Source organism: Hippopotamus amphibius, chromosome 1, assembly GCF_030028045.1.
Source record: "Hippopotamus amphibius kiboko isolate mHipAmp2 chromosome 1, mHipAmp2.hap2, whole genome shotgun sequence".
Taxonomy (NCBI): Eukaryota; Metazoa; Chordata; class Mammalia; order Artiodactyla; family Hippopotamidae; genus Hippopotamus; species Hippopotamus amphibius.
Window position 1 is genome coordinate 59,105,218 of NC_080186.1, and position 17,075 is coordinate 59,122,292.

At 33.3% G+C, this 17,075-nt stretch overlaps 2 protein-coding genes across 9 annotated transcripts in view; both read right to left on the bottom strand.

The window, feature by feature from the left end:
• Positions 1-310: 310 nt before the first annotated feature.
• Positions 311-910, bottom strand: LOC130839732 (protein S100-A10). Its single transcript, XM_057714092.1, has one exon. The coding sequence runs from the start codon at positions 846-848 to the stop codon at positions 555-557; it is 294 nt and encodes a 97-aa protein (XP_057570075.1). The 5' UTR covers positions 849-910; the 3' UTR covers positions 311-554.
• A 10,574-nt stretch (positions 911-11,484) lies between these two features.
• The window catches only part of LOC130839713 (calcium-activated chloride channel regulator 1), a 48,161-nt gene continuing 42,570 nt past the window's right edge, over positions 11,485-17,075 (bottom strand). For 6 of the 8 annotated variants that reach the window (XM_057714021.1, XM_057714040.1, XM_057714059.1 and 3 more), the window contains 4 exons: positions 16,716-16,986; positions 15,999-16,169; positions 15,229-15,468; positions 11,548-12,067 (listed from right to left, as the gene is read on the bottom strand). In XM_057714021.1, coding sequence (XP_057570004.1) covers positions 11,727-12,067; positions 15,229-15,468; positions 15,999-16,169; positions 16,716-16,986 — 1,023 coding nt within the window. In that variant the 3' untranslated portion in view covers positions 11,548-11,726. Of the gene's footprint in view, positions 12,068-12,620; positions 12,689-15,228; positions 15,469-15,998; positions 16,170-16,715; positions 16,987-17,075 lie in introns of all 8 variants that reach the window. The other 2 variants (XM_057714068.1, XM_057714011.1) reach the window with 2 other exon arrangements.

The window sequence follows — 17,075 nt, forward strand, 5'->3', positions numbered from 1 at the left end:
ATAGCTCTAAAAACAATTTATAATTTTATTAATTTATATAATTATTTGTTTAATAACATCCCTATTAGTTTCTGAACTCTGAAAGGAGAGGGATCATATCTGCTTTTTAAAATTTCTGTATAGTTAAGTGTCTAGCATATAGCAGATACTAAATACTTATTTTGAACAAATGAATGAGAGAAGTTTGGGGAAGCATTTGTTCAGTGCCGGGCAGACAGTATTCAAGTTTATTTTCCTTTTTCATTTAAATGTTTACATTAAATATTGGTCTTGTATTTAATGGAATGTTGTTAGTTTTGTTTTGTTTTTTTTAAAAAAGGAATTTGTTTATTGAGGGCAAGGAGATGCAAGCAATATAAAAATCAGAAGCTTATCTGGCTTTAATTGACTTTTCTTTCTCTGCTTCTCAAGGTGGAGTTGGATTTTATTTGTACATTTTCTAAGGGTCCCAATCTGCTCAGGAAATCCTTATACGGGGGAAGCTGTGGGGCAGATTCCTTAAGTGACCCTTTCTGAGAATTCTTATCAGGGTGGGAGTAATTGCTCAATGCTGCCTACTTCTTTCCCTTCTGCTTCATGTGTACTACAAAATAGTCATTGCACGCAATGGTGAGCCCAGCGATTAGTGAAAAGAAGCTCTGGAAGCCCACTTTGCCATCTCGGCACTGGTCTAGGTCCTTCATTATTTTGTCCACAGCCAGAGGGTCTTTTTGATTTTCCAAAAATCCGGGGAATTCCTTTTCCATGAGTACTCTCAGGTCCTCCTTTGTTAAGTAGCCTTTATCCCCAGCAAATTTGTGAAATGTGAACATCACGGTTTCCATGGCGTGTTCCATTTGAGAGGGCATTTTGGTGAGGTCTGTTGAAACCTTGGCAGGAGGCGCGGCGGGGACGCTCGGCTGGCGGGGACGCGCGGTCAGTCAGTTTTGTTTTTTTAAAGTATGTATTTTAAATTTTTTGATGGCTACAGATGTCCACTAGATGTCAGCCTAGCCTAAAAAATTAATTGCTATGACATTCAAGTATTGTACGTGATTCCAGTGTTCAGCTGAGCTGTTAGATGATTCCCATATTTTTAATTTAATGAAGAGATAATGTTTTTGTAGATACCTTTGAATTTGAGATTGTGGATCCTCCATGATTGTATATTGAGTACTGAGGATATAATTCTCTTGTGTTGTAGAAGGTTATAGAGATTTTGGATTCTTTGTCAAAGAAGTCTATTAATAGTAAAATATTTATGAAATGTAATAAAAGCTGCTCATATTTATTTAGCACCAACTACATGCCAGATGCTTTGCTAAATGCTTAAATGTTTTATCTCATTTAATATCAATTAATTTATAAATTAGGAAAGTAACTAAAAGTATCTTAATTGATTCAAAAAATCCTGTGAGATAAATAGTATTACTAACCCCATTCAAACACTGGCGTTTAAAGAGGTTAAGTAGCTGTTCTTAAAAACTCCAAAAGAGATTGCATAACATATCATAATTACTTATTTATAAAAGTAAACATTTATAAAAAATAAAGATGTTTTAATAATGGGGGACTTGTCAACATTCATTGCCACTTGGAACTCAGGATTTTGTTTACATGACAACTAAATAAATAGTGTTTAGTGGAAGAGATGAGGATGGTAGTGGAAAGAGCATAGATTTGGAATTAGATTTTGGTTTATGTCTCAGTATCACCATTTACTAGCTTTACTCTGATGTTGAGCAGATTATTTCATATCTTTGAGCCTCAGTTGCCTTGTCAGTTAAGAGAGGTTATAATATAATGGCTGCTTTACAGTGCTGAAGTAAAGGTTAGATAGGAAAGTATATGGAAAGTGCCTACCACAGTGACTGGCATATAATAAGCTATAGTTTTTATTATTTTTGTTATAAATGTCTCAATTTGATAACAATAGATATTAATTTTGTAGATACTATGGGTAAACTAATCCTCATATTTTGGTGATGGTAGATGTAATGCCAAGTTCATACCCAAATGACTTAAAATTCATCTATGCACAGTTTACATACAAAGATTGATTATTTAACTTTCAAAATCATTGATAATATTTTCATTGAGGAGCTAAGGATTAAGATCATATATCTTGTACTCAGTTGATATTTTTCAAGTACCTTTGGTGCTTGGGTATGATGATGAAGGAGGCAGAGAGAGAAATGAGATTCCCTATCTTCTTTCCACGTTTATCACTACTTACCATTTACTAATATAGTACATTACTTCTTGCTTAGATTCCTTTAATAGCCTCCAAAATCATCTCTCCATTTCAGTCTCCTTTACACAAATTTGAAAGATGAGTACTCCCCCAATTACAGCTCAAATCATATGACAGTTTGCTCAAGCATCTGCAGTCTCCATTGCCTACCAACGTAAATATATACTAATCTTGGTTGGAGTCATATTGTAGACTATTTTCCCATTTTTACTTTATGATATGCCCCTGTGTATATCCAGAGCTGGATCAGGATATGTGAGCACACAAACTAACGTCCCTTTTTCAAGTTTACATTTTGAAAATATTTCTAGATTTATATAATGGGGCTGGAGTGAAATCAATTTTTTATACTTTAAAAATTATTTAAATTCAGGGAAATATAAAGAATAGTATAACAGAACACTTATTCCTCTGATATAGAATTAACCATTGTTAATTTTTTAACATATCTTAGATTTTTTAAAAAAAGGTCTAAAACATTACTATTTAAGCTTAAACCCTAGGGAACTAAACAGATACCATCAGTTCCATTCGCCTTTTTTAGCCTCACTGAAGATTCCTTGATGAAGAGTTTAATGTGCCTCCTGCCCAAACAATTAAAAAAATACTTTACTTATCTATGCTTACAAATATAGTATGTTTTGTGTGGTTTTGATTTATGTACATGGTATCATACTGTACCTATCATTCTGTAATTTTCCTTACTCAGTATTATATATATGAAATCTGTTTAATATTGATTAGAGGTAGATAGACATGATCTATTTCTTTTGGATGTTGTATAGACCTATCCCACAAATACACCACATTTTGTTTGTCCAGTCCGCCTCTGGGGGACAGATTGTTTCCAGTTTTCACTCTTAAAATCATGCTGTGGTGAACGTCTTTGTGTATCCTAGAACACAAAATATAAGAGTTTCTTTAAGAGATCTACCTATAAGTGTCTGCATGTTTTTTTTTTATTTTCATGAAAACTTGACAGATATTATTGGGTAGAAATAGAATCTTTTTTTCTTTTTTTAAATCTGCATTTCTTGATTGAGACTCTTTTCCTAAGGTGATTGGCCTTGTGATTTTCCTTCTCTGTACATTGACAGTGTAGGTCCTTTGCCCATTCTTGTGGTGGTGTTGAATTGTTGATTTTTTTTTTCTTTTTTACCCCTCTTTTTAAATTTAATCTGAAAATATCTGCCCCTTATTTGTCATAAACCTTTAGTGTCTTTAAATTTTTTTCACTATCTTAAATTTATATGTAATTAAAATTCAAATAATTGAAATTTTAACATTGAGTATTTTAATACATGAATGTGATGTATTTCTTCATTTATTCAGCTCTTTAATTACTACTACTAATTTATTTGCTTATAGATAGTAATATTATTGAATTTCATACATTGAATACTCATATTCCTATAGTTTTGGTTGCATCTCTCAGGATTTTCTATGAAAATGATTATGATTTTCAAATAATGACAATTTTGTCACTTTCAAATACTCATGCTTACTCATTATCTTGTCTTTTTGGTTTGGTTAGGGCCTCCAGTATAATATTGACTAGGAGCAACGCTAGCAGGTATCTTGGTGCATTCCTGACTTTAGTCTGAATGCTTCTGATGTTTCTTATAAATTATGATGCTTGGTGTAGAATTGTCTAGATTCTCACTAAAGTTTCTTTTAAATCCTAGTTGTCCAAATTTTTATTTTTTAAAAATCTTGAATAAGTGATTAAATATATCAAATGCCTTTTCTACGTTTCTTGAGATACTTATGTTTTTCTTCTTTAATCTGTAAATATGGTGAATTGCATTGATAGTGTTTATTTTTTGTTATTATCAGTTTTACTTTTTTATTATTCTTGTTTATTATTATTATTAGTTTGTTCATTTCATTTGGAACTCAGGTATGGAATTTAATTAATAATTCTCCTCAATTGATGGTACTCTATCATCATCTGTCCATGGGTCCTCTATTGTATCATTTTACTTATTTTTATTTGCATTATCCACAACTCTGTTCCATTTCTCCTACTCCTACTTTTACTTTAATGCGTTTGTGATGTATCCTCATATAATAAAGTGTTATTTTTGTGAGTGTGTCTGTGTTAATTTATATAAGTGGTATTGGTTTATAGCTATTGCTTTGTTTCAACTTTTTTTCACTCAATACTGTATATTTAAGATCTCTGTTGCTGGATATACATCTTCTGTATTGTTTTTAAGTGTAGTATAGTATATTAATAATATATAATATAATATTTCAGATTATGTACCCTTTGCATTTACTTATCTACTTTCTGCAACTGTAAAATAACATTGTGGTAAATATTCTCATGTAGGTTGCTTTTTGATTTGTTTGCTGGTTTCTTTTATGCTTATACCCAGGTATGCAGTTGTTGGAACATGAGATAATTTACATTTTGAATTTATTAAATTCCATCAGATTATTTTCCATAATATTGCTTCAGTTAGACTTCTGCCGGTAGAGGATGAGAAATCTTATTTCTCTACTTTCTTACCTACAATTGCTGTTATCTGATTTTTAATTTTTATTAATTTGATGAAACTAGGGTGTATATCAATGTTGCAGTTGGTATTTCTCTGATTCTACTGTGTTTCTCTGATTTCTGTACTTATTTGCCACTGAGCTTCCTTTTAAATGATTTGCCTACTTATATCCTTTGCCTATTTTTCTATTGACCTTTCCTATCTTTTTCTTATTCATTTGCAGCTTATACATGCCATATGTTAATTACTTAGAGGTTTAAACATTGAAAACATCTTTTTTAATCTGTCGACTGTCAATTTTGCCTATGACATTCTTTGTGAGCAGAAGGTCTCACTTTTGATGTATGTAAACCCATTTAAAAATATTTTGTGCTTTTAGGTCTTAACAAGTCCTTTCAACCCTAATATCACTCGGATATTTCCTTTTATTTTCTTCTATTAGCTTTTAAAATTTGCCCTTTACATTTGTTCCAGATAGGATTCTCCTGTGTATATAGCATGCTCTGTGTGTATGGCATAAACACTACTTTATTCTTCTGGATATATTGAGCTAGTTTTCTTAACACTATCTGGAAATTACTCTATTTTTTCCCTATTGATTTATGGTGCTACCTTTATCAGACATCAATTTCTGTTTCTGAACTTTCTATTCTGTTACATTGTATGTTTGTTTCTGTGCAATTGCAACACTACATTTATTATTATAGTTCTGTAGATTGTAATAATATCTGAGAAGGAAGTTTTACTTATCTTTTTCAAAATTAGGTTAATTTTTCATGAACCTTTATTTCACGTAATTTGAATGATGTGCTTGTTAAATCTAGAATTTTTATTGAAATCTGAATTAGTTATCTATTGCCATATAACTAATACTCCATAATTTAGTGGCTAAACAACAATAAATATTATGGCTCAACTCTGTGGATCAGGAATTCAAAAGCAGCTTAATTGAATGATTCTGGCTTGAGGTCTCTCATGAGATTGCAGCCAATATGCCAACTGCGGCAACAGTCATCTAAAGGTTTGACTGGGGCTGGGGGATTTCTCTCCAAGTAGGTTCACTCACATGGCTGCCAAGGTGATGCTGACAGCTGGCAGCATCAGATCCTTGTCACATGAATCTTGTGATAGAGCTTCTTGAATATCCTTACAATAGGGAGGCCAATATATGCTAGACCAATTGATCCAGGAGATAGCAAGGTAGAAGCTGCAATGTTATTTATGACCTAGTCTCAGAAGTCACATTCCAGCATTCCTGAGATATACTACTGATTGCACAAGACAGCTCTCCTCAGTGTGGGAGGGGACTACACCAGGAAGCAAGAATCACTGGGGGCCATCTTGGAGGCTGAGTACCTCAGTCCACCCTCTGGCTGCCAATAATTAATGGCCCTCTCACATGCACAATAGACTTACCCTTCTAACAAGACTTCCCTAAATCTCACCCTACTGCAGAATCAGCTTGAAGTCCAGAATCTCATCTAAAATAGGTCCAGAGAAGTTGTTGTATAACAAAGGGAGTCCAACTCGAGGATGGAAGTTGCCTTAGAGGACTGGGGCAGGGAGGGTGGGGGAGACTCGAGGGGGGGGAGTCAAGGAAGAGAGGGAATACGGGGATATGTGTATAAAAACAGATGATTGAACCTGGTGTACCCCCAAAAAAATTAAAAAAAAAAAATAGGTCCAGAGGTATGAGGTTTCTTGGGTATAGTTTCTTAAGTACAGTTCTTTGAGTACAGTTTCTTTTGATGTGAAGATTTGTGGACTTAAGAGAGGGAGTCACAAAATGTCACGTATACCAGGAGGCAAGAATCACTGGGGGCCAATTTTAAAAGATGGCTACCACAAAATTTCATTTAACATTTCTTGTAAGACAGGTCTATTGGAGACAAATTCCTTTAGTCTTTAAGAAAGTATTTCTCCTTTTTTTTTTTTTAAATGAAAGATTCTTTAAGTTCTGTAGTGCATTACAATTTTCAAAAGTTTCACATACTGTATATGATTTTGTATAATCTCATAATAACCCCTTTTTAACTCCTATATTTCCCCACTCCTCTTCCCTCTCCCCACTAGTAACCACTAGTTTGTCCTCTATATCTGCGTTCGCTTCTTTTTTGTTTTATTCACTAGTTTGTTGTATTTTTAAGATTCCACATATAAGTGATATCATACAGTATTTTTTTCTCTGACATTTCACTTAGCATAATGCCCTCCAAGTCCATCCATGTTGCTGCAAATCACAAAATTTCATTCTTTTTTATGGCTGAGTAGTATTCCATTGTGTGTCTATATACCACATCTTCTTTATCCATTCATCTATTGATGGACACTTGGGTTGTTTCCATACCTTTGCAATTGTAAATAACACTGCTGTGAACACTGGGGGTGCATGTATCTTTTTTTTTTTAATTTATTTTTTTATTATTTTTTTTTGGGGTACACCAAGTTCAATCATCTGTTTTTATACACATATCCCCGTAGGGGGTGCATGTATCTTTTCGAATTAGTGTTGTTGGTTTCTTTTGATATATACCCAGGAATGGAATTACTGTGTCATATGCTAGTTCTAGTTTTAGTTTTTTGAGAAACCTCCATACTGTTTTCCACAGTGCCTGCACCAATTGACATTCCCACCAACAGTGTACGAGGGTTTCCTTTTCTCTACATTCTTGTCGACATTTGTTATTCATGTTCTTTTTGATCATAGCCTTTCTGATGGGTGTGGGGTGATATCTCATTGTGGTTTTGATTTGTATTTCCCTGATGATTAGTGATGTTGAGCATCTTTCCATGTGCTTGTTGGCCATCTGTATTTTCTCTCTGGAAAAATGTCTATGCAGTTCTTGTGCCCATTTTTTAATTGAGTTGTTTGTTTTTTTGATGTTGAGTTGTATGAGCTGTTTATATATGTTGGATATTAACTGCTTACCAGTCATATCATTTGCAAATATCTTCTCCCATTTAGTAGGTTGTTTTTTTGTTTTGTTGATGGTTTCCTTTGCTGTGCAAAAGCTTTTGAGTTTAATTAGGTCCCATTTGTCTATTTTTGCTTTTGTTTCCTTTGCTTTAGGAGACAGATCCAAAAAAATATTGCTTTGATTTGTGTCTAAGAGTGTTAAGTGTTCTGCCTGTGTTTTCCTATAGGAGTTTTATAGTATCCAGTCTTACAGTTAGGTCTTTAATCCATTTTGAATTTATTTTTGGACAGCTACTTGTAGAAGAATAAAATTAGAACATTTTCTAACATACATATACAAAAATAATCCCCTTTGCTTTTGAAGGATAATTTTGCTGGATAGAGAATTCTAGGTTGGTGGTTTCTCTTTCAACACTTTAAATGTATCAGTCTACCCTCTTCTTGCTTTCAGGGTTTCTGAAGAGAATTCTGTCCTGTTCCTGTATACGTAAGGTGTTTTTTTATTTCCAGCTTCTTTCAAGATTTTTTGTCTTTATTTTCTGCAGTTTGAATATGATATGCCTAGGTATAGATTTTTTGGAATTTATTATACTTGGTGTTCTCTGAGCATCCCTAATCTGTCTTTGATATTTGTCATTAATTTTGGGAAATTCTCAGCCATTATTCATATTTTCTTCTTTTCTTTTTCTCCTTCTCCTGCTACTTCCATTGAATGTATGTTGCATTTTTTTGTAATTGTCACATAGTTCTTGAATATTCTATTCCATTTTTTTCTCTTTTTTTCCCCTTTGCTTTTCAGTTTAGGAAGTTTCTATTGACATATCGTCAAGCTTACTGATTCTTTTATTGGCCATGTCCAGTCTATTGATGAGTGCATCAAAGGCATTCTTCATTTGTTACAGTGTTTTTGATTTTTAACATTTAATTTTGATTCTTCATTAGGATTTACATATCTCTGCTTACATTACTTACCTGTTCTTGCATGTTGTCCACTTTTTATATTAATCATAGTTATTTTAAATTCTTGATCTGATGATTCCAAAATTTCTGCTATATTGAAGTCTGGTCCTGATGCCTTTTTTTTTTTTTTTTTTTAGTCTTTTCTGACTGTGTGTTTTTTTTGCCTTTATTGTGCCTTGTAATTTTTGGTTAAAAGCCACACATTATGTGTTGGGTGAAAGGAACTGAGGTAAATAGGCCTTTTATCTGATGGCCTTTTATCTGATGGTTTTGTGCTGTATGGCTAGTAGTTAGGGTATGCTGGCTAGAAGCTTTAGGTGTCAGAGACAGAAATTTCCTCTAGTGTCTATTTTTGTCTCCTTGAATGTTTTGGGCTTTCCTAGAGCCTCTTTCTTCAGTTGGGTCTGAGGCTTCCAGTTCTTTTATCTGTAATCCTCTGTTATTATACTGCAGCCTTATTAATGTGATGGTAAGGTGTGGGGGAAGGGGAAGCAGCTTATAGTCCTATAATTAGGTCTCATTCTTTTAGTGTGCTTGTCCCCTTAGCTGTGACCTTCATACGTGATTTATAGATTTTTTCTCTCTGGTAAGACAGGAACAACTAAACCGCTCTGGAATTGTGTATTTCTCTTCCTCAAAGTTGGTTAGGCTGTTGTAAAACCCAAGCTGGATAGTTAAGTAACATTGTTTCCCTCGAGAACAGTCTTTTGCTAAGGAGAGCAGAATGCTCTGGGAATATTTCAAAATAATTACTTTTCCTTCTCCCCCTGCTAAAAGCCTGAAGGAATTTTTCTCCAGCCCTCACTCTGAGAACCTGGTGGGGCTTCTGGAGAAAAGCTCAGGAATGTGTGGAGGTTCCTCTCAGGCCCCCTAAAGTTTTTAGCTCTTAAGCTTAGCCTCACTGAGCCTCTGGCAGTTCATCATTTATAGTTTGTGTTCCTACTGGTACTGGCTTCAGTGGCAAGGTTCAGCTTCTGGGCTTCTGTTTTGATAAGCTGTGATTCCCTGTATAAATGGGGCAGCAGATAGTGATGTGGCCTTAATTCTTTGATGGGTCTGAGAATTGTTGAGTTACAGTTATTCAGCTCTTTTCTTGGGAGGATGGTAGTGATGACCTCTAGTTCTTATGTGTCAGACTGGTGCTATTGATTTTTATAAATTGATCTCATGTCTGGTAACTTTACAGAATTCTCTTATTAGTTTTAATTATTTGTTAATTTTATTGGATTTTCTATGTCACCTGAAAGTAATTACAGTTTTGTATCTTTCTTCCCAATTATTGTATCTTCTATTCTTTTTTTTTTTTTTAACTGCATAGGAATCTTACTTTCCTCAGTGACTGTTAAAGCTCTGTAAGTTATTTCTCAGTACAGTGGCCAAATAGATAGAATAAATTATTCCTTGGCTCTTTGAGACTTTCATAATCAACAATAATTTTTTATGATTTATAGACTCAGAATTTAAAATTCTCCCTCTTTTGTGTCTAATTTCTCATCCTTACTTGAAGATTTAATGCCCTGCTTTAAAATTTTTTTTAAATGGTCACGGTTGGACATTAAGGTTCATAGTATCAGGTTAATAGAGTTTTCAAAGGTTTCATTTTCAATGAAGAATGGTGGTTGAATTATAATATACTTTTATATGTGTATTGAAATGATGATATAGTTTTCCTTTTTAATCTATTAATGTGGTAAATTAGATTGATTTTTCTAATATTAAGTCATCTTTGGATTCCTAGGATAAATTCAACTTGGTCATAAAATGTTATTATTTTTATACATTCTTCTGGATTTGGTTTCCTCATGTCTTATAATTTTTTCCTGACTTTTCCATATGTATCATATTGCTTCCAAAGAGTTTTTGAAATATTCCTGCCTGTAAACAAAGGATTTTTCTCTAGTATAACTATTACTCTGTCTCACTGTCTCTTTCTCTCTCAGAAAAATCACACTATTGATATATTAATAGCTTAATTTACATTTTATTAGGTAGTTTATAAATTCTATTGACATGATACAGTTAATTTCCTGAAATGCTATGTGTTGATTCAGATCACTATTAATAAGCAGTTAGTTTTCATTGTATCAAATCCTTACAGTAGCATGTGCATATGATATCTTGTGGATATTTTTTGATGTAGTTGGTCAAACATGAATTTCTTTGATGGTATGAAGATGTTCATTAATTTGTTTCGCGAATATTTATTGAATATCTATTATGTGTCAAGTACAATTCTAGATGCTGAGGAGACAACAGTTAAAAAAAAATCCCTGCCTTGATGGAGCATCTTGGTGGTATTCTTAGGACCTAATAATGGTCTCAGAATATAAATGGGACTTTAGTGATGTTCCACAATTCATACAAAAAATTTATTCTTGTTGTCTAATAGTCATTTCATGCCTAGGGTCAAGGCTTTGATAGACCACTTTTAATCAATGATAAAAAACAAGTTTGAACTCCTTACTGCTTTGGACTATATTTCATTGAATAATTATCTTTATAGTCTTTTTTGATTATAGTTTATCTTAACATGAAGTATTCATTCATAGTAAAAACAAAATCTAAATAATTCTACCATAAAATTATTTATATTGTGGATTCATAAATATTTTTCAAATGACTTGGATAAATTTTGATTTTGTTAATATACCAAGTGAATTTGTAGCACACTTTGAAAATGTTTCTTAAAAAGCCAACAAGTAGGGCATTCCCTAGTGGCCTAGTGGTTAGGATTTGGCACTGTCCCTGGTGTGGCCTGGGTTCAATCCCTGGTAAAGAAACTGAGATCCTGCAAGCCACATGGTGTAGCAAAAAAAAAAAAAGAGAAAAGCCAACAAGTAAAAATATGCATTTTATTTTTTATATATATATATTTTATATTAAGTTAATAAACATATTTTTCAAAGATAGGAAATGGTATATTCATTTTGCTTTACATGGAGACTAATTAGAACTAATAAACTCAAGTACTTAGGAAATTTACGACTTTAGTACATACACTTATATATTTCAAAGAGCTTTATAATAGACACTTAGTATAGCAAATTAATTCTAAATAAATGTTTACTAAATATGTATAACATTGAATTTCAGTTCTGATACAATTCCTAGTTTAAAATATAGATAAAATCATAGTTAATCCAAAAATTGCTGAACTGATTGCAGAAATCTTGGTACCCAGAGCAGGGACCCTGTCTTCTGGCAGAGGAATAAACTTGGTTGCTTGTGCAATGTTAGAAACCTCTGACATGAGACTGTCTTCACTGAAGGCTTGGACTGCGATATAGTATATGGTGCCATTTTCTATTCTAAAAGGTTCTGGCTTAAATTCAAAATTTTCTATTGAGCTGACCTCCTTAGGTATTAGACTAGAAGTATTCACTAAAGTAGCATTGTCCAAATTTTCTCGGAGATCCAGGAAACTCTTACTTATTCTTATAATGTAGCTCTTGGCTGGAAAACAAATAGATATTTCACATATGTTAGAATCACTAGGATGCCTTATTGCTACCACATGGCCTTGCGTTTAGGGGCCTATCAGAAATGCACACTGGGTTTTTTGTCTGGTTATTCCATCTTCTTTATTTTAAAAACAAATATGTGAACAGTTTTTTTTTCTAGTTATCTAATCACAAAGAATTTAATTCAAAATTGTATAGTACTAAAAATGGAATCTAGATTTCTTTTTAGAAATAGAAATATGAAGAACTAAGTCCACTTTTGATTTAGAACAAGGAGCATAATTATGTTTGAGTATAGTAAAGAATTCAGTACCCTATGTCTGTATTATTTCTCATTAAGCTGAGAGAGGGAGTAATAGGACGGGTGAGTAAGAGAGCATATGAGTCAAGTGGGAGCCAGGGATAAGGGTAAAGAGCAAAGGGAGGCAGAGAGGCTGGAATGTGTACTAATCACACATGTTTAGGAGCTAAGCAGACTTTGATTAGCACCTTAGTTCTACTACTTTCTAGCTGTAACAAAGAAAAATTTATTTAACCTTTCTTACCTTTAGTTTTCGTATCTATAAAATAGAGAATCAGTCATTCAGTTCTTTCAGCAAATACTTATGGAATGCTAGTGATGAGAATTACATATGATGATGCATGAAAAGTATTTAGCACAGATTCTGGGACTTAACAAATGTTTGAAATATTAGCTATTATTACTGTTACTTTATCAAGAAAGAAAAGAAAGATGCTGACCAGTATTTCATTTCAAAATGCTCTTAGAAATCTATGTCAAGAGCCATCGATATAGAAATATATACTCACATTATGAAATGTTGAAGATGTTTTAAGTGTGTGGTGAATAACTTCAATTTGGTGTTTGTTTGTTTTTTAAGTTCAGACCCCGTGCCTTAACATTCTGGTCTTTCAATAAACAGGCCTTATTGATTTGATCTATTCTACTACTCTTCACGTTCCGTTTAGGTGGATCTATCTGTCTAACCATCCATCCCTTACTTTAATTCAAATATTTTATTGTGAAATTCTGCTTCCTTGATTTTGATCATATTATTTGGTTCTTTTTCTCCCTGTCATGACTCCCTGGAATGTGCTTCCCTCCCCCCCGTCTATGTAAATTGTACTCATTCTTCAAGGCCCAACAGGAGGTCCAATGTATTTATGAAGTCTTGGTCATGTATTTCATCCTGTGACCACTCTCTTCCTTGAACTCTTATTGCATGGAAAGGAGTTTTCCAGTTTTGTAGTGGTTCAGTTTATCTTTTCAATTTGAACATATTATTCTTGAGGGCAAAAGTATGTTTTATATTCCTTTTATATGAACTAGAGTGGTACTGTGTTGGGCATGTATTTGACCTGCTTAATTACTTCTAGGTCCCAACAGACACATGAAAAGGTTCCCAACATCACCAGTCATCAGGGAAATGTAAATCAAAACTACCTCGCACCTGTCAGAATGTATATTATCAAAAAGACAACAAATAACAAATGTTGGTAAGAATGTGGAGAAAAGGGAACCCTCTTGCTGTTGGTGGTAATGTAAATTGGTGCAGCCACTCTAGAAAACAGTATGGAGGTTACTAAAAAAATTAAAAATACAACTACCATACAATCCAGGAATTCTACTTCTGGATATTTTTCTGAAGGAAACAAAACACTAATTCAAAAAATATATGCATTTCTATGTTCATTGCAGCATTATTTACAACAGCCAGTATATGAAACAACCTAAGTGTCCATTGATAGATGAATGGATAAAGAAGATGTGGTATATATATACAATGGACTATTAGCCATGAAAAGAATGAAATCTTGCCTTTTGTGACAACATGGATGGACCAGGAGGGTATTATGCTAAGTGAATTAAGTCAGACATAAAAAGACAAATACCATATGATTTCACCTATATGTGGGATCTAAAAAACAAAACAAATGAACAAATGTAACAAAACAGAAATAGACTCATAGATACAGAGAACAAATAAGTCTTTGCCAAAGGGGAGGGGAGTGGGGAGAATGAGTGAAACAGGTGAGGGAGATTAAGAGGTACTAACTTCCAGTTACAAAATAAATGAGTCATGGGGATGAAATATACAGCATGGGGAATATAGTCAATAATACTATAGTAATTCTGTATGGTGACAGATGGCAACTAGACTTAAAGTGGTGATCATTTTGTATTGTATAGATATATCAAATCACTATGTTATGAACTGATTATAGTAGGCATTCAATAAATACTAATTTAATTCAGTTAAATGTAAAGCAAAGCTAAAAGTGATTTAAGCTTTCTGGAATGAGGGCAGTGTATTATAAGGAACTTTGAATGAATATTTTGGCCTTGAACTTTAATTCAGACTCCATAGCCAAATCTCTGCATGTGATCCTCTCTCTCTCTGGGACATCTTCATTTAACTTGGCTAACTTCTCTCATTCTTCAAGACTTAGGTCAGGGATAGTCTTCCCTGAAAAGCCATTTAAGATATACCTTGTGATCTTAACCTTCAACTAAAAGTGGCCATCTAATGGCGTATCTCATCATATTCTGTAAAATTATCTGTTTATTTTCAGGAAGTATCTTCTGCGCTTAACTAACTGTTGAGAGTAGGGATTATTTCTTAAGAATCTAATAGTGTTTGAAAATTTAATGAAAGATCAATGAATGAATGAAATTGTGCAAGTATAGAAGTACTTAGAAAAAATTTTCTCTGTTAGGGAGAAAGGAATGCAACAGAAAGCTGTTAAATCAGTGTACTCAAAGAAATTTCTAAGCTGGTTCATATTGTGGGAGTCAGTTTGGCACAACAGACTCTGATGAGAGTGAGTTAGACTCCTAACTTATTAAACATAGAAGTAATTTGGGCCAGTTCATTATCTCTTGAGGTTTAAGTTTTCACATATGAAAACAGGTGGCCCATAGTAGACAGTCTATACATGTTATTTATTTATTTATTTATTTATTTATTTTTTAATTATTTTTTGGGGGGTACACCAGGTTTAATCATCTGTTTTTATACACATATCCCTGTATTCCCTCCCTTCCTTGTATACATGTTATTTATAAATAGGACATTAGAAAATTTTTAGCAAATGAAAGCCGGTGGGATTTCTTTTAGTATATAATATTTTTAAATGTAATATCAAACTTACCTTTTCCTCTATCAAGGACATTGCCAGGGGCTGTCCATGAAAGTTGAATATGATCTTCTTTAAACTTAGCCACAAGGTCTGTAATTTTACTGGGTGGGAACACATGAGGGTGATCACCAGAAGGAGGAGCTCCTGATACAGTAAACGACCCCCCAGAGGTTACTCTGCTAAAGTCTTCTATTTCAGCTTTTGCCATGTCATCTTTGACTTCAGGTCTGGGTGGGTTCAGTATAATTTTACCTACCAAAGAAGCAGTTTTGTAACTTTTCATATTGTGATATCTGTTATCTTGTATCTCATTTGCTGCTGTAGAGGGTTAATATTGATTGATAGCAGCCATTGAAAAAGTAACGGCTTTTAGTGAAAAAAGCTTGTTTTATTGGTGTCATTTTAAAATTGATGAGGAGACATCATGCAATGTTAGTACTATCTTTTAACCTATGTCTTTACTTCTTGACTGTAAATTCTTTGAGGACAGGATGGTGCCTTATTTATCTCTGTAGCTCCAGCATCTAGCAAAATGCTTGCCACATAGGAGGTGCTCAGTAAATTTTGTTTTCAATGTAAATGAAATAAACTGAGGGAGATGTAAACAAAACACATCGGAAGCATAGTCCTATGCTAGGTCCCTTAACATAAATATGGTTTTGAAACATAGAGATGATTATATAACTATATACTTAGGTTTTCCATAGTACATTATATTTTGAATGCTTGTCACATATAATTTACCTAAATAAATGACACATTTCTATTTTAATGCCACTTACCATTTTCAACATAGCCTGGTATATACAGAGCTTTGTTCTGCCGTTGTCTTAAACTTAGCCTAGCCATGTTGTTTCTTGCCTGGGCATGTACTTTTAAACTGTATCTACCATTTCCATGGTAATCTATAAAATATCTTGAGTAGATGCCATCATTCTTGACAGTATCAGCACCTTGATATTGAAATGTAATATTAGACATACAGCAGAGTAAAAATGACAATATCAACTGTTCATGAGCACTAGGGATGGAAGCTATTTTGGAAGATAGTATAGCACAATTTTTTAACCCTAGAATCAGACTATTTGGGTTCAAAGCCTGGCTTGGCTACTTGACAGCCTTTGACTTTGGAAAAGTCTAATTCATGGTAAGCTTTCAATTAATATTAGCTATTATTATTTCTTGAGAGAATCTAAGAAAATAAGGAAAATATAACTAAACTGGAGAAAGCATATGCAAAATACTGACAGTAATGAAAATAAAGAAAAATTATACTCTTGTTATATGGGAAAAGTAAAATTGTTCCTAAAATTTAAAGAAGATAAATGTGCTCATATCTATGACAAGATAACTAAGTGAAAAGTTAAAAAGTTTTAAAAACATTAAAATTAAATTCACTTAAAATGTTTCATTAGCGTATATGGGAAATATTGACTTCTAAGTCATGTGACTATAGTAGGATTTTAAGTTCAGTGGAAGTTGATGCAGATTCTTATTACCTGCACCGTTGTCCCAGAGCTCCAATGTTTCTTGATGTCCATCTTCGGCTTCTATAATGGCTGTTACATTGATTCCCAGTACAGGCAAAAACCCTTGACTGACTTGTGCGTAAACAATCACTGGGCTAGGGTATTGTGCTGTATTTTGACTCATGTGAGCAGTTGCAATTACTGGGAGAGTAGTAGGACTTCTTGCTCGAGTAGTCACTGTCAGCGTTAGCATTTGAGAGGTGGTGTGATTATTTACAAGGCTGTAAGCCCAAATACCTGTCTGAAAAATTTAAAAATATCTATTTGAGAGCTTTCGTAACATCTTCCTACTTCTGTATAAGATGTTATCTTCATTTTTTTCCTCAAAAT

What these genes read in the sequence shown, in the direction of transcription:
- LOC130839732 (XM_057714092.1), bottom strand. Translation starts at nt 848, where the DNA reads ATGCCCTCTCAAATGGAACACGCCATGGAAACCGTGATGTTCACATTT.